The sequence below is a fragment of the Pristiophorus japonicus genome, chromosome 3 (assembly GCF_044704955.1).
Source record: "Pristiophorus japonicus isolate sPriJap1 chromosome 3, sPriJap1.hap1, whole genome shotgun sequence".
NCBI lineage: Eukaryota > Metazoa > Chordata > Chondrichthyes > Pristiophoridae > Pristiophorus > Pristiophorus japonicus.
The window spans coordinates 320,728,443-320,754,648 of NC_091979.1; the positions used below are offsets into that span (position 1 = coordinate 320,728,443).

Sequence of the window (26,206 nt, forward strand, 5' to 3'; positions counted from 1 at the left end):
GTCGGCGGGGGAGGGAGCGGATCGGATCGGATCGGATAGCTCTTCGGCCTGGGCTAGGGTCAGGCAGCGGACCGGGAGGATGCTCAGGGCCAGGGTCAGCAGGGGAGGGAGCGGATCGGATAGCCTTTCAGCCTGGGCTAGGGTCAGGTAGAGGACCGGGAGGGCACTCGGGGCCAGGGTCGGCGGGGGAGGGAGCGGATCGGATCGGATCGGATAGCTCTTCGGCCTGGGCTAGGGTCAGGCAGCGGACCGGGAGGATGCTCAGGGCCAGGGTCGGCGGGGGAGGGAGCGGATCGGATCGGATAGCTCTTCGGCCTGGGCTAGGGTCAGGCAGAGGACCGGGAGGGCACTCGGGGCCAGGGTCAGCGGGGGAGGGAGCGGGTCGGATCGGCAAGTCCTTCGGCCTGCGGACCGGGAGTGCACTCAGGGCCAGGGTCGGCGGGGGAGGGAGTGGATCAGCAAGCCCTTTGACCTGGGCTAGGGGACCGGACCGGGAGGGCGCTCGGGGCCAGGGTTGTGGCACCAATAAAAAACCTTCAGTGCGTTGGCCAGCAGCAGCCTCGCTGATTTCCCTCACTCTTGTCAAAGCAACAGCTCTAGCATTCAACTGAAATCTGGTTCAATAATCGGTGTCTCTGATCCCCAAAGGGAGAAATTATTAATGCTGATGTGAGGTGCATTATTTATTCCATGTTATCCAACAGGTCAACATCAAAAGTAGTCGAGGTGAACTCAATTCTGCAAAATGACGACTACACACTGCTGGCTGAAAAAGAGAGAGAATATGAAACAAAGGGATAAAATAAATTCTGTGTTGTATGCGTTATTGATAAAGCATCAGCGACATTTTGTGCATAAAATATTCACACTCTGCAGAAGTGACATTCAGTGTTTGCAGCCACTGTGAAACCCTGCTGCTTATTTCACTGTCTTTCCTGAATGGCTAAATTTTGCAACAAGAATAAAAGACATAACTACAAATAACATGAATGAAAATCCGAGGAACTGTCCTTTTCGTTGGAAAGAACCTTTACATGAGCTAGCAATTTTGCCCAGTGGAATATAAATGTAACTGTGGCGGGGGGTATGGGGGAGGAGGGATGAAAGTACTATATGAATACAAGATACAATTTCATTCCAAGTCATAACTCTTGGAGAAGTCTTCCCAGCAGTTAGTGTACACCATATCCTCAGGGGCAATATTCATCAAGCAGCATGCTGCATTCTCTCAAGAATTGCTTGGGGAAAGGGTCAAGTGGTCCTCTGCCATGCTGTTTGAGCTCATCAGAGACATAATTTAATTAAGGCTGTCACTGCTATTGATTTTGGCAGTTTCAATTACTGGACTGTTATAGTTTCTGGATCTACTGATCTGTGATGAGTCCTATCAGCATGGGGAGGGAGCAGATTGGATCGGTAAGCCCTTCAGCCTGGGCTAGGATGGGGCAGCGGACCGGTTAGGCACTCAGGGCCAGTGTCGGGTGGGAGAACGGAGAGAGACAGCCGATAAGAAGGCTTGGTGCCCGGGGAGGAGGACGGGGGGCAAAAGAGAGAAGAGAGAGGTCACTTCCGTAATCTTGTGTTTTGTTAATGGAACATGATTCAGTTTTAATGTAAAATATATTTTATTCAAAAGTTTACAATGTACTTAACTTTAATAAAATTTTTCTTGTATCAAACGTTACTTTAATATCACTTTTCAAGATCACTTATAAACTTGTAAATTTATATAACTTACAAAAAACAGTAACAATAACAACAACAGCAGCAAAGAAAGGCTGCACCCATCTCTCATCCCCCTTATTCTCAGACCGCCCACTGCACTTGATCTTGGACTCTCCACCACCCCTGCCCGCTGTGATTTTGGGCTTGGTACCAAGCTTATTCCTTCTAACATCTCGGGTACTGCGCACCTCTTGACGGTGGGGGGCATCAGCGTCAGGCGGCAAGTTGAAAGGCCCGGCTTTGGGCTCTTCAGAGGCTGCTGTGAGTGGCAGTTGATTCTGTCAATGGGCGCGGGGTCTGGGCATGTTCCCTTATCGCAGCAGCTAACTCACACATGCCGTCCCTCATGCGCTCTAACAGTGTCTCAGCGGCCTGCAACATTCCCTCTCTCATGGCCAGTGCCATGGTTTGCACTACCTCGGACATTCCCTCTCTCATGGCCACTATTCGCTCACTGATGGTCCCGGCGAGTGTTGTTACTTCTCCCGACAGTTCCACTACCTCATCACTCACCACACTGATGGTGTCCAGGAGTGATCGGGTAAGGTCAATGCTTCCCGCACTCAATGACATCATCTGAATCACATCTGTTACATCCTGCATCTCAGGAGAGCGCAGTCGAGCGCTCCTTCCCCTCCTCCCCATGGGTGTGGCTCGTACCCCAACACTGGAACCCGCAGCCTGGGATGGTGGGGTCCTGGGTGTGCCTCACTGCACCCCAACAATGAAATCCGCAGCCTGGGACGGTGGGGCCCTGGGTGTGCTTCGCTGCACCCCACCAGTGGGACCCGCAACCTCGGAAGGTGTGAAACCATGGAAAGTCCCACTAACACTCAAACCACTAGTCACGGAAGGCGCTGTCAACTCCATAAGCGGCACCTTCTCCTAAGTCAGTACAACAATGGGAGCTTCATCCAGCTCCATTTCCCCTCGCCCCCCCCCCCACGGATGGATTGGAAGATGTTCTCTTCTTCAGGCTCGTCTTCTTCTACATCTTCAGGATTGGCCTCAAGTTCTGCAAAATATAACAGGACAGTCAAATGGTTAGCAGCAGAGGAGGGGGCAGGGTGGGTGGCACGAGTAGGCTCACACATAGCAGGCCAGGCAGCAGGTTGATTTGAAGGGCCACAATGAATTTGCAGTACATACCCTCTCCCTCAAGTGTGGGCCCAGCTTATGCAATACTGATTGTTTTTCTCCAGGCAGGACCCATCAAAGCAGCGACCCTGTCTTCCAAGGGTGTCAGTGGGTGCAGATTTGCCTCCTGTTCGAGTTCTTTCCTTTTTTATTATGTGGCACTTTGCAAGATGAAAATACAATTTTTTTTTTTTTTTAAATAGAGAGGGTGTCTTTCTGCTGGGTGGGACATATACAGCTGGTCACATTTACAATTGCATTGAATAAGTGAAATTACTACTTACACTGGTTTCCAGATCTCATGATGTTCATGACTGTGCAGTAATCTTCTACAACTTCGTTCCAGCATTTCTTCATTTCTTTGGGTGGAACTTTTGTGTGACCTCTGCTGGTATCCAACTCCTGCCATCTGTTCTCAATCTCAGAAACTAGTACCTCCACTTCTTTCAGCAAGAAATTCTTGATCTTTGGTCTGCGTTGCATCTTGTACCGCTGCAGCTGCGATTTTTCCATTGCTCTCGCACGCACACGGCACTCCTGCATGCAGCTGCGATTTTTCCAATGCTCACACAAAAAGCACCCCTCCTCTCACACAGAACAGGCTCTTTAAAAATGGCCGATTGCCAAATCCCAGCTGTACTGAGCATGCTCGTCTATTGCAGCGACGTCAAAAAGGCAAGTTTTTTTTCCCGCGCATGCGCTGAAAGCCCGGCTTTGTTTTCAGCGCAGACAGCAGGCTCCGCAGCCCGAGGCGACTGGACACGCTGCGTGGCTCTGGATTCCAGTTACAGATTGGGGAAAGTTAGTACAATTATTTATGGCGCATTTCTGGACCTAAAAACCCGGCGCAACTCTGGGTTTGGGCAAAATTGGGCAAAAATGTTATTTTAAGCATTACAATAAAATTTTATTAAACATCAGGCACATTGAACAACTAAAAAAAGATTTCTGGAAAATGGTGTTTGTTGGGGCAAAGACTTTTCTGCTAGGTGGACTCCCTGGTATAAGGAATCGGCACCCGCCCGTTAATGCGGCCACGGAATCACTCAGATGAAATCTCGGTTCAACTGGTCTTTATTCAAGCATGCAGGGGGAAGAGTTCACGAATGAACCTGTCAAAGAACAATGGTTTCACCCACAGTTATGTGCGACCCTCCTTCTATGACCACCGATTGGTTTACAGCTGATTTACGAAGCTATATTGATTTGTTAACCCTTATCAGACTGGCTGCTGAGTGGTTTCGCAACCTCTCCATCTCAGCCTTAGTTGGAATGTGTTGTTCCACAGTTTTAACCTTGCTCTGGCGTTTCCAGCTTGGTCTGCAGTTTTTAAAAAGATAAACACACAGCCAAAGCCATTCCCTTTAACCTGAGTCCATGCCATTTTCTATCATTCTGTACCAAAGTTCAACACACATCAAGCTTTGCTTCTTGGCTTCTCTCCATTTTAAAACCCATTTGTAAGCGAGTTTTACATACAATCTGTCAATTGGCGATATATTACAATCCCTACCGTGAGGTGGAGGAACTCCCGACTCCTCATAACCTCCTAATACTGATGAGCCCTTTAATCTGGACCATTTTTTGTGTGTCAGATCAATTCACTATCGTCATTATCCACTTTAGTGACCATCTTTATCCCCTTACAATACTCTACCCCCTTACATTCATGTATTAAATTGTTAACTAATAGGTTTGCATTTTCCTTCAAAATTACATTTTCAGAATTTTAAAGTGACCATTTCTTTGAAAATCACCCAGTTCTGTACCTTAAATTTTCAAACTGAGCCATGAACTTTTCCATTTCTTGACAAACTTCTTCCCGGATTTTCTTTTCCAAGATCACTTTTTCTTTCTTTTCCTCAATTAACTTGTTTTTCAGGTCTTGTATGTAAAGCAGCAGTTTCTATATATGGCAACACAATTAATAAACAATAGAGGGGGGCACATTCAAATTCTAACAAAAGAATTTCTTTAATTCAAGAACATTTCTAGTATATTTCTCTGAAACAGTATTTAAAGAGTATAAAGTATGTTGAAAACAGTATCAAAACTATGCACAAATCACAGGGAACTGCAATACTCGCTCACTCCTGGGACATTAGCTTGGATTCAGCACAAGCTTGAAGTTCTTGCTCTGCTGGCCAACTAGATCCCAAACAAAATTAATTTAAATAGTCACAACTCAACTGTCTGTAATTGAGCACAAATGATCTAGTTTGAAAAAGATGCGGTGGTGATAATTAATATAGGATATGGAAATGTCACGCTATTGCACTTCTTGGGGTTTGGGGGGGGGGGGGGGGGTGCGGGGTGCGGGGAAATCTCAGATTGTGGTTAAAGTGCATTTTGGAGAACAGTAGCATCTGCTTCTGACTGACTATGCTATATAGGATCTATTGGCACTGAAATAACATTCCATTCTCTTGCAGTGACATCTCTTACTTCACCTGAAGAGTTATTAAATAAAATCTACACACAAAAGAAAATAACGTTGTTTGACTTTTCATCAGAGGACAGGACTGGACCTTTTTTCCCTATATTGCTCCAAGTTTAGAAGAGGAAGAAAAACAACCCAAAAGTATAGAGTACACTTGGATGAATGTGCTCTCATCCAGGAACAGGAAAACTACCACTACGTTACCTACCACATTGAGTGTTTGGCTGTGCTCATATGGAGCAAGTGAACAATCAAAAACAGATAGTCAAGTAGAATGCAAGAAAGACTTGCTTCCTTAGAATCTTGAAAAAGTCCATCAATCCAGATTCACAAATCGATTACTGATAGTAGCTGAGGAGATTTGTAAAACTAGGTAAACAATTTGCAGTTCCAGTCCAGTTATGGGTAATTTGAAAATAACTGACTCAACTCTACACTTCATCTTAGAGGCATGAGTCAACAGGAGCGAACTGTGGAATTGTTATAACCTGAATTACCAAAACATCTTCCCAGGTCTGACTGAACACAACAGCTAACAAGAATCTGGAAAGTTCTGACAACTATTTCAGATCTACAGTAATCCTAGAAGTAAAACAAGATCACCAGGTCTGAGTCGTGGAGAACGAAAAATTACGCCACACTTGTCAATAAACTTAGAACAAACCTGGCCACTCAGCATACACCAGGGGGACATATATTTAGAAGAGTCTATTTAGTCGGTAAATTAATTAAATACGAGATCTATAACAGATGAGTGTTCAGAAACAGTAGCTTCGTAGCAATACTTTCAAATCAAAAGGAATCATAGCCACTGCCTTTTCTCAACAGTGAACGACAAACCATACATAGTGAGGTGTAGGGAGAGCTGAAACAAAAATCTATCCAACTAAATCACTAGAGAATGAAAACAAACTAATCTAACAGATGGCACAGGAAATCATTTTTCTCATTCTTGGTATGTGGACATAGCTGACAATGCAAGTATTTATTGCCCATCTGTAGTTGCACTGACTGAGGACATTAGGGGACAAGTTGGGTTATTAATGACAGACAGCTTCATGGTCACTTTTCCCACATTACAACAGTGACTACACTCCAAAAGTATTTATTTAGCTGTAAAGTGCTTTGAGACATCCGGTAGTCGTGAATGACGCAATATAAAGCCAAGTCTTTCGTTTTACCAACTGCTTTTTAAAAATATAGAAATTGAATTAAAATTCTCAGGTGGCCTAGGCAGGATTTGAACTCACATTCTCTGGATTACTAATCCAGTAACATAACAACTACACTACTGTAACCGTGAGCCATTCAAAACATCTTGAGCTGGCACATAGTTGTGTTCTTATCCACCCCTTATAGTCTTGGAAGAGTTTTTTTTAAAAAGGTGGCCATATATCCTATGCCTTGGACTGCACTGTACATCAGCACATCAAATGCTTCAATGGCCTGCTCTTCTGTTATTATGTGCAGCTTTATCAATGATGAGTTATATCCATTATGATCATGGAGGGGCAGCTCCACATGCAGAATCCAGGAAACATTCAAATGCAAGACGTACTGTCCATTTCCAGAGGTATATAAAAGGTTTCGCATTTACTTTTAAAAATAGAGTTTATTAACCTGGTTAGCAAATGGCCATCTTCTATCCATTCAAGAAGTCTTTCTAGATTGCACAGCACAAAATTCTCTTCAGTTTAGTAGAATTAAATAAAATATATTTACGTCATAGTTGTTTTTTGGCATCACTATATTCTCTTCTTCGTCTTCCTCCTCCTCCTCCTCCTCTTCTTCTTCCTCCTCCTCTTCTTCTTCCTCCTCCTCTTCTTCCCTCTGCTTCACTTCAGTTACATTAATTGTCTCAGTATCCCCCTCCTCCACTTCAATAACATCCTCCAGACTAGCATCCCAAGACATAGTTTGTCTTTTTGACAAAAATGATTCATTTCCAGCATTGTTGATGATAAGTGAAATATCTCTGGCTGATCTTTTTGTAACCAATGATGTGGGAAGAAGCTTTGAACTATTGAGAAGAATCTAGAATAGAAAATATTAGTTTAATAAAGCAAATCCTGTTTTTTTGTCAGAGAAAACAAAAATTTATTTTAGTAGGTTGGCATAGTGAAGGCATTCATTACAGCTAAAAAAAAAAATCACAAAGCATCCAGGATGCAAGTGGGATGTTGTGAATCCACACCCATTAATTAGATTATCCATATCACAAATCCGTCAATTACATGGATCCTAATTGAACTGAGAAAATGACAGTCACAAGAGATGGGAACTAATTTGTCCATTAAAATTTCAGTACTTCAGGAGGAAACAAAGCCAAATTTAAGCTCTTATGCAATACTCAGATTATGCACAAAGTTAGTTCAGTACATTCTGAAACATGCATATTATACTAGCTTCTTGGTCTCTGGCTCCAGAAGTACATTCTGTTTGCACAGCCACGATCATCTCAATTGCTTCAATAAAATCTGGAAGCCATATTCATTAATAAACACTGTTTAAAAATCAATTACAAAGAAGTATCAATTCATTTTTTTTAAATCAATCTTATTCTAAACACTTTTACCTTCCAAAATAATCCAGGTTTAGGCTTGTGTAGAGACTATAAGGAGTATTCTATTGTATTCATTGAATGAAGTTCTTCATGCTTTAGCACTAGTCTAGAATCCAGCAAATTCTACAAAATGCAGATATCTGCTATCCCTTAAAACTAAGATAAATCATCCATTTATAGGTCAACAATTCCTTTACAACATCTAATCAATTTCACTTAGGCTGAAAGTGTGAAGAGAGTCTCTAACTGGAACTAGAAACACATGATCAATATTGAGAAGTCTGACACCGGTAACCAGTAAGGAATAATGTCAGGATACAACTGAAGCCTACCTCAGAGAAATACTCTGCCCTTTACACTTCCTCACTTTTCTTCTCTACCACATCCTTGACTAAAAAAAAACAATTTCTTAGGTAACCAAGTTCAATAATCCTTATTGTGAAGCCTCTCATTTTGGAATACCAACAGGTCAGCTAAAGCTTATCCAGAGAAACATCAAGAACAGCTTGAAAGACAACCTCACATAGAGCTTAAGCCGTTTCGGTTTTATTCAAAAGGGTCTGAGGCAACGGAACTTTGCAACATATTGAAGTGCAGAATATATGCTGGCAAAATGTCTTGTAGTAAACATTTGTCAAACAGGACTTGTTCTCAAACCTCCCATTAGCCTCAAATAGTTTCTTGTGCTTTAAATAAAAATCATCATAAAAGGAATCTGTGATGTAGAAGACAAACTAATGTATGGCTTAAAGAGCTGCATCAGGACACAAGGGAACAAAAAAAGCTAAAAAGTGCGAAAGATCAAAATTTGGAGGTTGAAAAGACATTACAAACTGTAAAGCATTTTCTTGCCCACTAAAGCTAGAAAATGCATCCTACTCCTAGAGTTTGGAAGATCCAGAATATACATTTTCCAACACATTAATGAAGTAGGAAAGTAGTTACATAAAAATAGGCATCTTTACCATCAATTGCTGTACTAAAACACACTCCTTGAATAATAGGCAAACATTAGACACAACTAACAAAGCCTTTGGGCTGGATTTTCGGCTTTGCTGATTTTGGGACAGTAATGGCAGCGGGGCAGTAAAGTTTGCGCCCAGGAACAGTTTGCGCCTCAATCAGCAAAATTGAGCAGTTGGGCCCAGAGTGTGGAGCAGAGCGCTAAGGGAGGCGTTGTACACCTCTCTTAGGTCACTAGACCGGCTGAGCATGTAAAAATCCCAAGCTAAACAGCTGGCCCGGGAGCGCTCAGGCCTGGGGAGAAAAAGAATCTTGGAAAAAACCCACCACAAACATTCCCAATCCATAGCTCATGCCACCACAACATACATCACAATAAAAGAAAAAAAAATAATCACACTTACCTGAGGTGGACATTACTTACCTCACTGTAGCCGGTATAGGTTGGACTGCCCGTTTTCACAGGAGCATATGGGTCGAGCGGGAGTCAAGAAGCGAGCCGGTGTCATAGCAGTGGCGTTGCACACCGGCTCAACTTTTCCAGGCGGTACTGCTCCACGCCCCCGCAAAACCAGTCCCGAAAACCCCTGCGGGGCAATGGAAACTGACCGCCCACCCAGAAGAGCTCACCGCTGCCATTGCCACCCCTGTGGGGCAATGGAAACTGACCGCCCACCCAGAAGAGCTCACCACTGCCATTGCCACCCCTCTGGGGCGAAAACAGAAGCAAACATCACCGGAAAATCCAGCCCTTTGACTTTAAGCAATGAAGTAATGCAACTGCAGTTCCAATCATAAATCATGCAAATGATGTTACAAAGAATCTTAGTGGAGAGACCATTCGGCTCATCGTGTCCGTGCCAGCTCTTTGAAAGATCTATCCAATTAGTTCCACTCTTTCTCCATAGCCCTGCAAATGTTTCCTTTAATGTATTTATCTAATTCCCCTTTGAAAGTTATTATTGAATCTGTTACCAATGGGTACCTGTCATTTGTTCAGTAGTGCAACTGACAAAGATTTATAGATTAGAATACAACAATTTTATCAATTCGCATATCTTACCTACCTTTTGTGCCACTGCAGAGAACCTCAATACATTCAGTGTCTCATCATACATAGAAGCACACTGGCTGATGTTAACAATCATGCAAACTTTTCCTCTCCCAGAGAAAAACCCCTGGAAGTAGCGAGTAAGCTTACTTTCCCTAAATGGAACATGACTGAGAGTCCTAAGAGACAGAAGGAAAAAGTTTTACAGAAACTTGAATGAGTTTGGCATACATAACTTTCAGCATCCACAGTAGTATTCAGTTTTCTGCATTACCCTTTTAGATCTCATTGACAAGAGAACCACCCCTCACATTTAAATGTGGTCAAATTGAACTGTAAGTTAGATAGCTAATTAAATATAAGCTTTGCATACTAAAGTTAAAGATTAACAGAAACATACTTCGATTTTTCTTAAATAGTACAAACTGCCAACAGAATTTTCAAAACAATACAAGTTTTGAAGATTTGAAATATGATCGTTCCAAAACAGGGTTTGCCAAGAAAAGCTCCAGTTTATATGGAACTAAAAAGTGAAATTAAGCCATTCAATCATGTTTAAATGAGACAGCCATCCCTAAATCAAATATAAAATTTAAAGACACTTGTACTGTCCCAGCCTACATCATTGCTTATGTTGCAAAGTCCAACACACAATTTCAATTATGCACGGATTTCCTTTTTGTTTCAGTTCTGGATATATCAGGGTGCCCAGGGATGAAGCCTTCGCAATTAGGTGAGGTATATAAAAAGAGCAAAGAGAGCTTTGAGTAGAACAGAGTTGAACAGATTGATATGTGACCAAGTATATATAGCTAGAAGAGGAGACAAGAACTGCATGTATATAGAAAAACACTTGGTTTATTAAAATAACAGTTTAATGTACATATCAAACCTTTGCTTTTCCCTGCAACTAAATATTAAGTGCTCATATATGTTCTCTTCTAGTAGATCCCCTGCAACATTGCTAATAGTGAATTGGAGGATTTGATGTTTTATAATAGACGTGTTTATATCACTTGGGGGATTACATCTGGACAACTGATTTCCAGCAACTGATGAAGTCAAAATTCTATTTTTGTAAGTTTTCCTGGTGTTTTGGATTCTTCCTGGTGATTTGGGGATTGTATTCTGTAACTGTCTACTATTCTGTGGAAACCGGAAAGGATTAGCCTTAAATACTCTTAGCAAATTTAAAGCTGAGATTACATAGCAAAATCTTTCAATATTCATAAATCTTTGAAGGTGGCAGGGCAAGTTGAGAAGGCGGTTAAGAAAGTGTATGGGATACTTGGCTTTGTAAATAGCGGCACTGAATACAAAAACAAGACAATAAAATAAAGCTTTACAAAATCACTGGTTAGGCCTCAGCTGGAGTGTTATGTACAATTCTGGGCACCACACTTTAGGAATGATGTCAAGGCCCTGGAGAGGGTACAGGGGAGGTTTATCAGGATGATACCAGGGATGAGGAAATTCAGTTATGTGCAGAGATTCGAGAAACTGGCATTGTTCTCCTTAGAGCAGATAGTTAATGGGAGAACAAATCAAAGTATTCAAAATTAGAATGGGTTTTGATAGAGCATGTAGGGAGAAACTATTTTGTCTGGCAACTGGGTCGGTAACCAGGTGTCATAGATTTAAAATAATTGGCAAAATAACTAGAAGGGAAATGAGGAGAAATTTCTTCACAGAGGATTATAGAGATCTGGAACACACCATCTGAAAAGGTGGTAGAATCTTTTAAAAGGCAATTAGACATGAAGTTGAAGAGGACTAACTTTCAGGGTTATGGGGAAAAATCTGGGGCGTGGGACTAAATTGGACAGCTCTTTCAAAAGTACTGGCACTGGCACGACGGGGCCTCCTTCTATGCTGTAAGATTCTATATGAAATATGCACCAACTGGAGATACATTTACATTAGTAGCAGAATTGAGGACGAGGAAAAGGAGATTAGCTGCACTTGTAGAATGTCCCAGTGTTTGACAAAACTGGGATGGGTGTGGAGTTTGATAATACTGTAGCAGAGGTGCTGCAGGTTGGCAAGGCGAGAGGGCACGTGGAAGTTTAATCAAGCATCATTGTGGAGACAGAATGGGGTTTTATCATAACTATGGCAAACAAACCTAAGGTTTGGCATAACTGGAGTTGAAATATAAAGTTTTGCTCATGGGTGGATTTCTGACTTCTGCCAGGAGTGGCTCAGTTGTACCTCTCTCATGAGTCAGATGGTCATGGATTCAAGCACTACGCCAAAGATTTGAGCACATAATCTAGGTAGGAACTTCAGTGCGTTACTGAGGGAGTGCTGCAAAGTCAGAGGGGCCGTATTTCAGATGAGATGTTAAACCCAGCCCCCATCTGCCCTCTCAGGTAGACAGAAAAGATCCCATGGCACTAATCGAAGAGCAGAGGAATGCTCCGCAAGTGTCTCGTCCAATATTTCTCCCTCAACCAACATCTATAAACAGATTATCTGGTCATTTATATCATTGCTGTTTGTGGGACTTGCTTTGCGCAAATTGTCTGATGCATTTCCAACAACATTGGCTACACATCAAAAATACTTAATTGGCTGCAAAGCTTTTTGGAACATCGTGGGGTTGTGAAAGGCTATACAGGAAAAAGCTCCCTGTATCTTTGCCCCCAAAATGTGCCACTACTTCTTCAAATACTTCACGTCAATAGTCAAGCTTTTCACCTCTGAAGTGAGACTGCCAACACAAGTCCTAAATAATACTATTTTGCACTATGGATTCTCACTAATTAATTAGGAAGACTGGGCTGAGATTATCCCAACTAATTTTCCAGCAGTAAAAGGAATCTTCAAATCAGATTAAATGAATCCATGTTCATTAATAAAACATTTGCCCAGAAGTTGAACACTAATAAAATAAATTAAGTCTCATATTATAATCCTTTTGTGACAAGTAGAAATTTCCAAATTCAGATTAAAAGTTTAGAACGTTAGCTGGGCATGAACTCATCTGGAAACAAATGATTAAATAAGTCAAGAACCCCAGCCTCATTAAACAGAGAGAACAATGTAAATATTCACTGAGTAGAACACAAACAACCTTTCGGATATAAAAGGTGTCAGAGAGTCTAGTAAGGAGGAGGAACTGAGGGAAATCCTTATTAGTCGGGAAATTGTGTTGGGGAAATTGATGGGATTGAAGGCCGATAAATCCACAGGGCCAGATGGTCTGCATCCCAGACTACTTAAGGAGGTGGCCTTGGAAATAGCGGATGCATTGACAGTCATTTTCTAACATTCCATAGACTCTGGATCAGTTCCTATAGAGTGGAGGGTAGCCAATGTAACCCCACTTTTTAAAAAAGGCGGGAGAGAGAAAGTAGGGAATTATAGACCGGTCAGCCTGACATCGGTAGTGGGTAAAATGATGGAATCAATTATTAAGGATGTCATAGCAGCGCATTTGGAAAGAGGTGACATGATAGAGCCAAGTCAGCATGGATTTGTGAAAGGGAAATCATGCTTGACAAATCTTCTGGAATTTTTTGAGGATGTTTCCAGTAGAGTGGTCAAGGAAGAACCAGTTGATGTGGTGTATTTGGACTTTCAGAAGGCTTTTGACAAGGTCCCACACAAGAGATTAAAGTTAAAGCACATGGGATTGGGGGTAGTGTGCTGACGTGGATTGAGAACTGGTTGGCAGACAGGAAGCAAAGAGTAGGAGCAAATGGGTACTTTTCAGAATGGCAGGCAGTGACTAGTGGTGTACCGCAAGGTTCTGTGCTGGGGCCCCAGCTGTTTACATTGTACATTAATGATTTAGACGAGGGGATTAAATGTAGTATCTCCAAATTTGCAGATGACACTAAGTTGGGTGGCAATGTGAGCTGGGAGGAGGATGCTATGAGGCTGCAGAGTGACTTGGATAGGTTAGGTGAGTGGGCAAATACATGGCAGATGAAGTATAATGTGGATAAATGTGAGATTATCCACTTTGGTGGTAAAAACAGAGAGACAGACTATTATCTGAATGGTGACAGATTAGGAACAGGGGGGGTGCAACAAGACCTGGGTGTCATGGTACATCAGTTATTGAAGGTTGGCATGCAGGTACAACAGGCGGTTAAGAAAGCAAATGGCATGTTGGCCTTCATAGCGAGGGGATTTGAGTACAGGGGCAGGGAGGTGTTGCTACAGTTGTACAGGGCCTTGGTGAGGCCACACCTGCAGTATTGTGTACAGTTTTGGTCTCCTAACTTGAAGAGGGACATTCTTGCTATTGAGGGATGCAGCGAAGGTTCACCAGACTGATTCCTGGGATGGCAGGACTGACCTATCAAGAAAGACTGGATCAACTGGGCTTGTATTCACTGGAGTTCAGTAGAATGAGAGGGGATCTCATAGAAAATTTAAAATTCTGACAGGTTTAGACAGGTTAGATGCAGGAAGAATGTTCCCAATGTTGGGGAAGTCCAGAACCAGGGGTCACAGTCTAAGGATAAGGGGTAAGCCATTTAGGACCGAGATGAGGAGAAACTTCTTCACCCAGAGAGTGGTGAACCTGTGGAATTCTCTACCACAGAAAGTTGTTGAGGCCAATTCACTAAATATATTCAAAAAGGAGTTAGATGTAGTCCTTATTACTAGGGGGATCAAGGGGTATGCCAAGAAAGCAGGAATGGGGTACTGAAGTTGCATGTTCAGCCATGAACTCATTGAATGGCCTACTCCTGCACCTATATTTTCTATGTTTCTATAACTCAGGCTGTGGTGGATATTTTATTTCACAGTCCAGATATTTGACTCCTTTTCCTTGCTGTATGAATATCGAGAAGAGCTTATGTTTAGAAAAAACGTTTATTCAGACTTCTACCAAACTTCTTATGGACAAATGAGCATTCAGTCTGTCTAGCTCAACCTATTATTTAGGACTACGATCAGGACATGCAGTTTTGAGCTCCTTCCTCCCTGGGTTTCAGGTTGATATACCTTTTTGTTTTGTTGAAGTCCAGGATAGCTAATGTATTTATATCAGGATGAGTACTGGGAACATAATTGATTCAGAATTCCTGTCGTGGTCTCATCTATTAGAGCCAGAGTAACTGAAAAATACAAAAAGGGCTCAGAGAGATAAACTAGAGACTGCCCCAATTTAGCAACCTGTAGTTAATGAATGACTGCCACCTGAAACACAGATAATTGTATAGTACCAAAAATCTCAATTTACTCATTATTGGAGCATTTTTTATTAAAATAACATGGCCAATGACTGAGGAGGGAAAGAGAAGAATGTCACAGTAAACAAAGGAATATTTTTAAACTTACAATTCTCATCACTACTTATACAAAACATTAAAATCTTATTCTGCAATTGTGAAGGATACAAGAACTATTTGTAGCAAGCAAATTGATGGTGTGGGGTGGGGGGGAGAAGCGTGAAGAGACAGAAAGACTTCTCTTACTTTGAAATTTGATTATGTCTCAATGCATTGATGCATTTTCCAAGAATCAGCAAAGAAGTGTTAATGTTTCCAGCTTCTTTCAATCTGTCCCCATCATTCTTGGTTTTTGCATTCCGCTCTGATCCCGCAAGATCACAAAGTGACAACCTGTAAATAGAGTAGGTTCCATTCAGGCAAAAAAAATTCTTAACTGAATCAGAGATTAATTCATTTATATTGTGCCCTTTAACAGCTTGGCCTGGCAGTTGAGAAACTTCCTTTCCAGATTAAGTTTTAGTTCAGATTATAATGAATATATCCCACTGGGATATCCTAAGAGGGAGTTAGATATGGCCCTCACAGCTAAAGGGATCAAGGGGTATGGAGAGAAAGCAGGAAAGGGGTACTGAGGTGAATGATCAGCCATGATCTTATCGAATGGTGGTGCAGGCTCAAAGGGCCGAATGGCCTACTCCTGCACCTATTTTCTATGTTTCTATGTGGGATACTAGTTTAGGATCATGGTCAAAATATTAAATCGGACTTCAGTAGTTATACAAAGTTCATCAAGTACATAATAATGAAGCCGGCTCATGTCAGTAAAGGCAACTACTGATGAAACATTTTAATCTGCCAACTAATCCCACAGCCTTCACATCAATGCTTGATACTGACTTGATCAATACAAGCTAGAGGTTTATAGACCTTCCCTTTTATTCTTTCACTCCCCTGCTCCATTTTCCTGCCTCTGCACTTGCTTAAAAATTGGCACATCTCCAACTTTTTCCAGTTCTGGCGAAAGGTCATTGACCTGAAACATTAACTGTTTCACTCTCCACAGATGCTGCCTGACCCGCCAAGTATTTTCAGCATTTTCTCTTTATTTCAGATTTCCAGCATCCGCAGTATTTAACTTTTGAGATTTATTTATAACCTTGTTTTTGGACATGCCACTGGTGCTCAGACAAGAATGTGCATCATATTATGACAACAAAGCCCTATTCCAGTTAACTTAGTAGTCAAGAGAGACAAATATAGAAATGTTATCTATGGTGTGTATTTTTTAAATAATCAGTTTAAGATGGATTCAAATCGCCCATCCTTAAACATTAAATGAGTCAATAGTCAAGGCGGACATAGTTAGATTTTTAGATTCTAGGGGAATCAAGGGATAAGGAGATCGGGCGGGAAAGTGGAGTAAAGGTCGAAGATCAGCCATGACCTTACTGAGGCTCCAGGGGCAGTATGATCTACTCCTGCTCCTAATATTTATGTTCTTATGTCAGCAGGTTTGCTGCCCAATACTTGTTTCTTTTGATTTGAGAGTGAATTATCTCTATTTTATCCATCCCACATTCTGCAGATGGACGAGAGCCATATAAGCATCTATTGCATTCCCCGGTCTAGAGGCAAGAAGATATTAAGACATCGGATATTATACATAATGGGTATTTATTTACTTATGAGAAATGCCACAGAAAATGGTCATAAGGTTGCACAGGGTATCATACATTTAGAGACATATTAAGGAGGTCTGCACATTTTTGACAATCACAATCTTGTTGCTTTGATAATGATTAACTATCACACCCTCAGAAGGAATTTTTGCTTTATGTAAGTGAGGTGTCTGGTGAGGAGCAGGTTCTTTCAAAAGCCTAAGAGACCAAAACTACTAAAATAATGTGCAGAACGCCTTTTGTGAGGAAGTCCCAATTGTGCAGTTAGTTTGGAAACGGGCGTCTGGTAGAAGAGTTAAAAGGGAAAACGTGAATTGCAACTGTTCAGATTCTTGAAATAATCTTTATAGATCTCCAGAATCTGGATTATCCAGACTTTAAAGTCTGGCTGAATTGCTTCTGACACAGGTAGCTGTCGTGATACTCCTCCAAAGATTTCATGCCCAGTTGTAAGCAGCCCTCGTGGTGAAGTGGAGTGGGTGGGTGGGTGGGGAAGTCAGAAAAGAGGCAGGGTAGGCCTACAGTTGAAAGCTTTTTAAATCATGCGGATTGTTGGTTCGATTGGTTTTGGGCAATTAAACCCCTTACCAAGGACATAATCCAACCATAAAAAAGGACAAGGATGAAGATGAAGATAGCACACAAATGTTGGGAGAGAATAGTTAAGATGCAGTTTGCTAATTGCACCATATAAAATTCACTACATCTCAAGTTTTTGACAAACAACTTTTCCCATTGGATTCATTGCCAATTTTTTAAATCATGTTTTCATTGAAAAGAAATCTCCTTAACTAGAATTACTTTACTTTACTTTACTTACTCACTGACTCTTGGAACATGAAGTCCACCATCCTCCACATGCAAAATTCTTATTGAAAATGTACAATGGCTGTAGAACAAACATTTTAGAAGTTTTAAATTCAGTTCAGTTACTGGTTTAAAGCATGTGGTTTTGCTCAGAATTACACACCAAAGTTAAGCAAATTGATTATTTCATCATAGGCAGTCCCTCGGAATCAAGGAAGACTTGCTTCCACTCTAAAAATGAGTCCTTAGGTGGCTGAACAGTCCAATACGAGAGCCACAGTCCCATCACAGGTGGGACAGACAGTCGTTGAGGGAAAGGGTGGGTGGGATAGGTTTGCCGCATGTTCTTTTCGCTGCCTGCGCTTGGTTTCTGCATGCTCTCGGCGGTGAGACTCGAGGTGCTCAGCACCGTCCCGGATGCACTTCCTCCACTTAGGGCGGTCTTTGGCCAGGGACTCCCAGGTGTCAGTGGGGATGTTGCACTTTATCAGGGAGGCTTTGAGGATGTCCTTGTAACGTTTCCTCTGCCCACCTTTGGCTCGTTTGCAGTGAAGGAGTTCAGAGTAGAGCGCTTACTTTGGGAGTCTCATGTCTGGCATGCGAACAACGTGGCCTGCACAGCGAGGCTGATCAAGTGTGATCAGTGCTTCAATGCCGGGGATGTTGGCCTGGTTGAGGACGCTAACGTTGGTGTGTCTGTCCTCCCAGGGGATTTGTATGATCTTGCGGAGACATCGCTGGTGGTATTTCTCCAGCGATTATTTATAGCTGTTACTACATAACATTTACATCAATAATTGAATTGAATTCAGTAAATTACCTTCTACTTGAAAGACTGTTGATTTTTGTGCAAGCAATACTTTGTTGCTTTCTCCCTTGTTTTAATATTGTATATGCCTCTTCTGCATTGGAAACCTGAATCCATTTTAGATCTAAAAAAAATAAAGCACACTGAAGCACAATAATAAAGCAGATTGATCTTGTACTGAATAATACAGTAAAACTACATACCAGTCACAGGAAAATAGGGCTTAAAAGAGGATTAAACATTAAGAAGCCAATGCTATTCCTAAAATTTGCAAAAAATTGTAAAGCTTGTTAAATAGATGCTCATTACCTTTCACATAAGTGTTGCCTTTTGCATCTTGTGCAAGACGAAGTATCTTTCTTTTCTGACATTTATATGTTACTGGATCAAGTAAATCATAAAGAGTTTCATTGTATATTTCACAAAATGAAACCCAGACAGAAAATGTGATCCTTTCTGGTGCATGCACAGCAACTTGTTCAGAATGTTTTAAGTGTTCGGCAAAATTTCCTAGATGTGGCTTCAGCGAACTTCCGGCTTTAAAAGAAATCGTTTTTAATGGTTAAACCAATAATACACCATCTTGAGAGAGTACATCATCAATTTCTAAATGAAACACTAATCTGTTTGGTGGATTGGATATTGTCAGAGGAGTTAAATATTAAGACTCACACATTTGAAATAAACTACAAATGCTGTATTGCCCTCTAACAAGTCACACACTGCTGGTTTATTCTGCAAAATTCATTGTCCCAAAAATGTTCAGAATATCTAGTCAATAACTAAACCTTGAATTCAGTTTTTGTGAACAAAGCAAGTTTCTCCACTAGTACTCTTACAACAAATGATGTAACACTTTTTCCCTGGTCTTGGTTGCCGTTTCAAATATTTTGCTTTAATCAATGATCGCTAAATCAGTTTACCTCCAGGAGATTCGAATGAAGTAACTGAGCCAGAGGTTACTAACATGGTGGAATGTCTCTGGGAAGTTTCCAACATGGAATTCCTGAAGACACTTTATACAGTGGCACACAAAAGATTAGCAAAAATAAAAGCGCACAGAATTGGAGGTAACTTTGGTGACATGGGTTGCTAGAATGGGAGTAGGAATAATTGGAATGTACTCTGATTGGCGTGATGTGACAAGCAAGTCATGCTCATCATGAATCTGTACAGGGGCCTTAATTTTACATTATATACATCAGTGACTTGGATGAAGTTGCATATTCAAGCTTACAGATGAAACTAAGTTAGGAGGCAAGGTAAACTGTGTAGATGGGCGCAGGAAGTTACAAAAGGACATAGACAGGTTAAGTGAGTGGGCAAAACTGTGACAGATTGAATTCAATGCTGAGAAATATGAGGTCATCTACCTTGGATCCAAGAATGGCAACAATCAGATAATTTTCTTACTAGCGAGAGATGAGGAACTGTCAAGGAGAAAAGGAACTTGTGTGTCCAGCTACACAAAATCACTAAGTGCTAATGTGCAGGTGCAAATCGTAACCAAAGACTAATGGAATCTGTATTTTAAGAGGGTTAGAGTACAAAGGGGAGGAAGTGGCACCTTGATCAGATCCCATGTGGTGTACTACATTCAGCTTTGTGAACCACACCACAGGAAGGAGATACTGGCCTTCGAGAGGACACAGCACAGATTCAATAGATTATACCAGTGTTATGACAGGTTGCAAAAACTTAGTATTTATCTCCTTAAGTTTAGAAGTTTGAGGGCTGATCGAATTGAGTTGTTTAAATGGATAAAAGGATTCGACAGGGTACATATAGATAAGCTATTTCATCTGGTGGTGGGAATCCAGAACAATGGGGCAATCATAAAATTAGAGCTAGACCATTCAGGAGTGAAATAAGTGTAATATATGCACCTGTGAGCTAGCTCACAGGCTTGAGGAGCTGTTGCTCCCCCTGCATTTGTCACCAAGATACAAAAGAAGCTGGTCAACTTCTTCTGGAACAACAGGAAGTACTGGGTCTCTGCTGTAGTTACGAGTCCCCCGGGGAGGGAGGGCAGGGCGGTCAGGTGTTGGTGTGCGTGAGCACCCAGACTGCGATTTTCCGTCTTCAGACCCTGTAGATACCTCTACGCCGAGCTCCCTCCTAGATGGTGTGCGCTGGCGACATATTTCTTCCACCAGCAGTACTGCCTCAATTATGACACGCAGTTCCCGTTTGAGAGCCTGGGGGCTGTCAGGACCGCCATGCAGAGGCTGCCTGTCTTTTACCAGGAACTCATCAGGGTCTGGAACAGAGTTGCCACCAAGCGCAGCTCTCCCCCGTCTGGAGTGGCGGCTGTCCTGCAGGAGCCGCTGCTCAGGAATCCGTACCTCCACGAGCGCGGTTTTAGGTGGCAGGCGGACAAGAGGGCCGTGGATGGCGAGGTGACCAGGGTCAGGGACCTGCTCGCTGGCGGAGAAGCGGGCTGGATGGCACCAGACGTGCTGGCTCAACGCCTATCCTGGGCCGATGTCCAGCCAATGCCATCGAGTCGCTAAAAACAGCGCTGGGCCCAGATTCCGTTAGGTGTGTTAAGGAGGCTCAAGCAAGTGGGGCGATCCCGTCCAAACTGACCCCGTCCGGATGGAATTCCTCATCGGCACCAAGCCCCGAAACCTCCCTTGGGAGCCGGCGCCCCACAACTTGAGCCTCCTCGGGGAAATCCCCTCCGTGCCTTTCAGTTCTGCGCGGAAGGGATTCCTGTACGGGCTGCTCTTGCACACTCTCCATGTTGCCACCCTCGTATGCCATCCGGACACGCCATGGCGCATCATCTTGCCGTCCGGAGGAGGCGGGGGTCCCTAATGGAGTGCACTCTACGCCCGACATCGGTAGTGGGGAAACTGTTGAAATCAATTATTAACGATGTAATAGAGCGCATTTGGAAAGCAGTGACAGGATCGGTCCAAGTCAGCATGGATTTATGAAAGGGAAATCGTGCTTGACAAATCTCGAATTTTTTGAGGATGTAACGAGTAGAGTGGACAAGGGAGAACCAGTGGATGTAGTGTATTTGGATTTTCAAAAGGCTTTTGACAAGGTCCCACACAAGAGATTAGTGTGCGAAATTAAAGCACATGGTATTGGGGGTAATGTATGGATCTGGATAGAGAACTGGTTGGCAGACAGGAAGCAAAGAGTAGGAATAAATGGGTCCTTTTCAGAATGGCAGGCAGTGACTCGTGGGGTACCGCAAGGTTCAGTGCTGGGACCCTAGCTATTTACAATATACATTAATGATTTAGACAAAGGAATTGAATGTAATATCGCCGTGTTTGCAGATGACACTAAGCTGGGTGGCAGTGTGAGCTGTGAGGAGGACGCTAAGAGGCTGCAGGGTGACTTCGACAGGTTAGGTGAGTGGGCAAGTGAATGATAATGTAGATAAATGTGAGGTTATCCATTTTGGTGGCAAAAACAGGAAGGCAGATTTTTATCTGAATAGTGACAGATTAGAAAAAGGGGAGGTGCAACGAAACCTGGATGTCATGGTATATCAGTCCTTTAAAGTTGGCATACAGGTATAGCAGGCGGTGAAGGCGGCAAATGACATGTTGGCCTTCATAGCGAGGGGATTTGAGTATAGGAGCAGGGAGGTCTTACTGCAGTTGTACAGGGCCTTAGTGAGGCCACACCTTGAATAGTGTGTACAGTTTTGGTCTCTTAATCTGAGGAAGGACATTCTTGCTATTGAGGGAGTGCAGCGAAGGTTCAACAGATTGATTCCCGGGATGGCAGGACTGACATATGAAGAAAGACTGGATCGACTAGGCTTATATTCACTGGAATTTAGATGAATGAGAGGGGATCTCATAGAAACATAAAATTCTGACGGGATTGGACAGGTTAGATGCAGGAAGAATGTTCCCGATGTTGGGGAAGTCCAGAACCAGTGGTCACAGTCTAAGGATAAGGGGTAAACCATTTATGACTGAGATGAGGAGAAACTTCTTCATTCAGAGAATTGTGAACCTGTGGAATTCTCTACCACAGAAAGTTGTTGAGACCAGTTCGTTAGATATATTCAAAAGGGAGTTAGATGTGGCCCTTATGGCTAAAGGGACCAAGGGGTGTGGAGAGAAAGCAGGAATGGGGTACTGACATTGCATGATCAGCCATGATCATATTGAATGGGGGCGCAGGCTCGAAGGGCCGAATGGCTACTCCTGCACCTATTTTCTATGTTTCTTCCGCGGCTACATCCGAGCCAGGGTGTCCCTGGAGATGGAGCACGCGGTGTCCACCGGTATGCTCGCAGCCATCCGTGAGAGGTGGGTGCCAGAGTGACTGGAGTGCATCATCACCCCCGGCAACAAAATTTTAATTTGAACCTTTAGTGTCAAAAGTTTAATTTGTTTATTTGTCAGTTTTAGTGCCCCCCACCCTTTTAGCCAGGGGGCACTTGTATAATTTGTGTTCTCTTAGTGCCCTCCCCCCAAAAAAAACAAGGGGGCACTCGAAAAGGTTTTGGCGTGTGCTCCCCGCCCCCCCACAATCAAGGGGCACTTGATTATTAGTTTACAAAAAAATAGTTGTGGAGCTGTTGCTCCCCCTGCATTTGTCACCAAGATACAAAAGAAGCTGGTCGACTTCTTCTCGAACAACAGGAAGCACTGGGTCTCTGCTGTAGCTACGAGTCCCCCGCTTAGGGAGGGCAGGGCATTGGTGTGCATGAGTATCCAGGCTGCGACTTTCCGTCTTCAGACCCTGCAGATACCTCTACGTCGAGCATCCTCCTCCATGGTGCGCTGGAAACGTATTTCTTCCGCCAGCAGTACTGCCTCAATTATGACACGCAGCTCCCGTTTGTAAACCTGGGGAGCGTCCGGACCACCATGCAGGAGCTGCCTGTCTTTTACCAGGAACTCATCAGGGTCTGGAACAAAGTCGCCACCAAGCGCAGTTCTCCCCCTTCTAGAGTAGCGGCTGTCCTTCGGGAGCTGCTGCTCAGGAATCCGTACCTCCACGAGCGCAGTGTTAGGTGGCAGGCGGACGAGAGGGCTGTGGTTGGCAAGGTGACCAGGGTCAGGGACTTACTCGATGACGGAGGAACAGGCTGGATAGTGCCAGAAGAGCTGGCACGGCGCCTATCCTGGGCCGACGTCCGGCCAATACCATTGAGTCGCCCTGACTCCATTAGGTGCGTCGAGGAGGCTCAAGCACGTGGGGCGATCCCGTCCGAATGGAATTCCTCATCGGTGCCAAGCCCCGAAACCTCCCTCGGGAGCGGGCTGCTCACAATTTGAGCCTCCTCCAGGAAATCCCCTCCGTGCCTTTCAGCTCTGCGTGGAGGGGATTCCTGTACGGGCTGTTCTTGCACACGTTCCACCTTGCCATCCTCATCTGCCGTCCAGACACGTCATGGCGTACCATCTTGCCGTCTGGAGGAGGCGGGGGTCCCCAATGGTGTGTCCTCTATGCAGGAGTCCTCCCTTTATTTATTGGGGACTTGGCCTGGTGGGTGTTGCACAGAGCAGTCCCGTGCAATAGGTTTTTAAGTCAGTTCACAGACTCCCAGGCCGTCTGCAATTTCTGCGGTCTGGAGGACTCCGTTTTCCACGTGTATGTTGAATGTGCGAGGTTGCAGCCCCTCTTCCAATATTTGAAGGGGCTGCTCCTCAAATTCTGGTTGCACTTCAGTCCCACGCTCCTGATCTTTGGGCACCCTATGCGGAGGGGAGCGGGCATTTCGGAAGGCATCATCATAGGACTGCTCCTGGACATGGCCAAGGTAGCCATCAACCGGTCCAGACAGCGGGCAGTCGAGGGGGTCGTTCAGCCCAACTGCCTGCCTCTCTTCCGCGGTTACACCTTAGCCAGGGTGTCCCTGGAAATGGAGCACATGGTATCCACCGGTACGCTTGCGGCCTTCCGCGAGAGGTGGGCGCCGAAGGGACTGGAGTGCATCATCACCCCCGAAAACCAAATTTTAATTTGAACCACTTAATGTCTAAAGTTTAATTTGTTTATTTGTCGGTTTTGGTGCCTCTTTAGGGGGCACTTGATTTATATGTGAAACTCAAATAGTTGAAAGATCTCCATTCACCGTTTATTGTTAAAAAGTTTTGTTTTTAATTTGTTGGTTCTAGTGCCCCTTTAATAAGGGGGCACTTGATTTATAGGTTCAACTTTAAATAGTTGTGGACATGTTGCACCAAGTGGCTTAGCCAGTCACGTGATGTTCACAAGGTTCAATAAAACCCCAGTTAATTGAGTTCAGGTTCTCCACGATGAGGTGTGCAGATGTGAGCCAGGTGGATGAACTGGTAATGTTCAATTTGATTGTTAAACCTTTGCTAATAAACCAGCTAATTCTTTACAGCAAATGTGTAGCTATGAATTCTTAAGCAAAGAACCCATGAAGCAAATACACTACAATAAGGAAGCACTTTTTTGTACACAAAGAAAAGTGGAAATCTGGAATTCACTCCACCATACAGCTATGAATGCTGGGTCAACTGAAATTTTCAAGAGAGATCAATAGATTTTTGATTGGTATGAGCATCCTGGGATATGGATCAAAGACAGGTAAATGGAGATGACAATCATATCAGACATGATCAAACTGAATGGCAGAACAGGCCCTATGGGCTGAATGGCCTACTCCTGTTCCATTTATCAGTAAATGTGACATTAACTCAAAGAAAATGTTTGGAATTTCAACAATGGCAAATCAAACTATGTAGCTCAATACTGTAGTAAAACAGTTTGAAATTTAAGAAAAGATGATCAAGGGCTGAAGTTAAATACAAATTATGGGGGAGAAATTGCGCAGCGTCCCGTTTGGGCGATAACTTTTGCGGTAGCGCAAAAGTATCGCCTGGCACGACGTGTGGGACTCAGACTGAACTTCCGGTTTAGCACTCCAGGAAGGAATCCAAGAATCAAGTGCTACCACTTCCCTTGGAGCGCTAAAGCCGACAAGAGGACCAGTAGCAGTGCCGTACTGCCCAATGTTGAGGGCAACACTGCCAAGAATGGAGGCTCCTTCCTTCCCTTAGAGAGAAGGCCCATTGCTGCAGGCTCTGACTCGAAACAAGGTACCTTGTCACCAACAGCACTGTGATCCCCGATGATCAGCCCCAAGCACTCTAGCACAGTGCAGGGCCGATCGCCGAAGAAAATGCTGAAAAATTGACAGAAATTTTTTTTGTTGACGCAGTCATCATCAGCTTTAAATACCACTCCCCAAGCGGCCGGCCTCCCTAACAACGCCTCCTGCAGCTGTCAGTGTTATCGCCCGGCGACATTCAAGGGGCGAAACCAAAGTTTGAGTCCGGGGCGATCTCCGGGTGCAGGAGATAGTGGCGGTATGGATTACCGCCGCCGCAAACCATGACGGGAATTTCGCGGCCATCGGTATTCTTGCCGCGCCTAATCTCAGTGGTCTTTACGGAGATATGCAACCAGCTTATTAAAATTAGATAGAAATGAGTTGTGTGTTATTAGAACTGTATACTAAGTTATCTCGTCATTTCAAAATAAGTTGCATTATAAGAATTCTTACTCTTGGCATTTGTCAGTTTCCTTTATATAAAAGTGTTAGTTACATTGGCCCCAAGTTTCCACATGATTTGCTCCTGATTTTTAGGAGCAACTGTTGTAGAACGGAGTATCTTAGAAATCGGAATTCTCGTCATTTAGTTTGCTCCAGTTCGAGTCAGTTAGAACAGTTTCACTTTGGAACAAAATTTTTTTCCAAAAGGGGGCGTGTCCGGCCACTTACGCCTGTTTTCAAAGTTTCGTCAGTGAAAACTTACTCCAAACTAACTTAGAATGGAGTAAGTGAAGATTTTTGTACGCTCAAAAAAACCTTGTCTACA

At 43.3% G+C, this 26,206-nt stretch overlaps 1 protein-coding gene across 1 annotated transcript in view; it reads right to left on the reverse strand.

The window, feature by feature from the left end:
* The window catches only part of LOC139260377 (kinesin-like protein KIF20B), a 113,921-nt gene that overhangs the window by 70,074 nt on the left and 17,641 nt on the right, over positions 1-26,206 (reverse strand). Inside the window, exons 8-14 of the mRNA XM_070876931.1 lie at positions 18,678-18,905; positions 18,381-18,492; positions 17,574-17,642; positions 15,318-15,464; positions 9,896-10,058; positions 7,025-7,336; positions 4,632-4,768 (exon numbers count right to left, since the gene is read on the reverse strand). Of these exons, the coding sequence (XP_070733032.1) occupies positions 4,632-4,768; positions 7,025-7,336; positions 9,896-10,058; positions 15,318-15,464; positions 17,574-17,642; positions 18,381-18,492; positions 18,678-18,905 (1,168 nt within the window). The remainder of the gene's footprint in view (positions 1-4,631; positions 4,769-7,024; positions 7,337-9,895; positions 10,059-15,317; positions 15,465-17,573; positions 17,643-18,380; positions 18,493-18,677; positions 18,906-26,206) is intronic.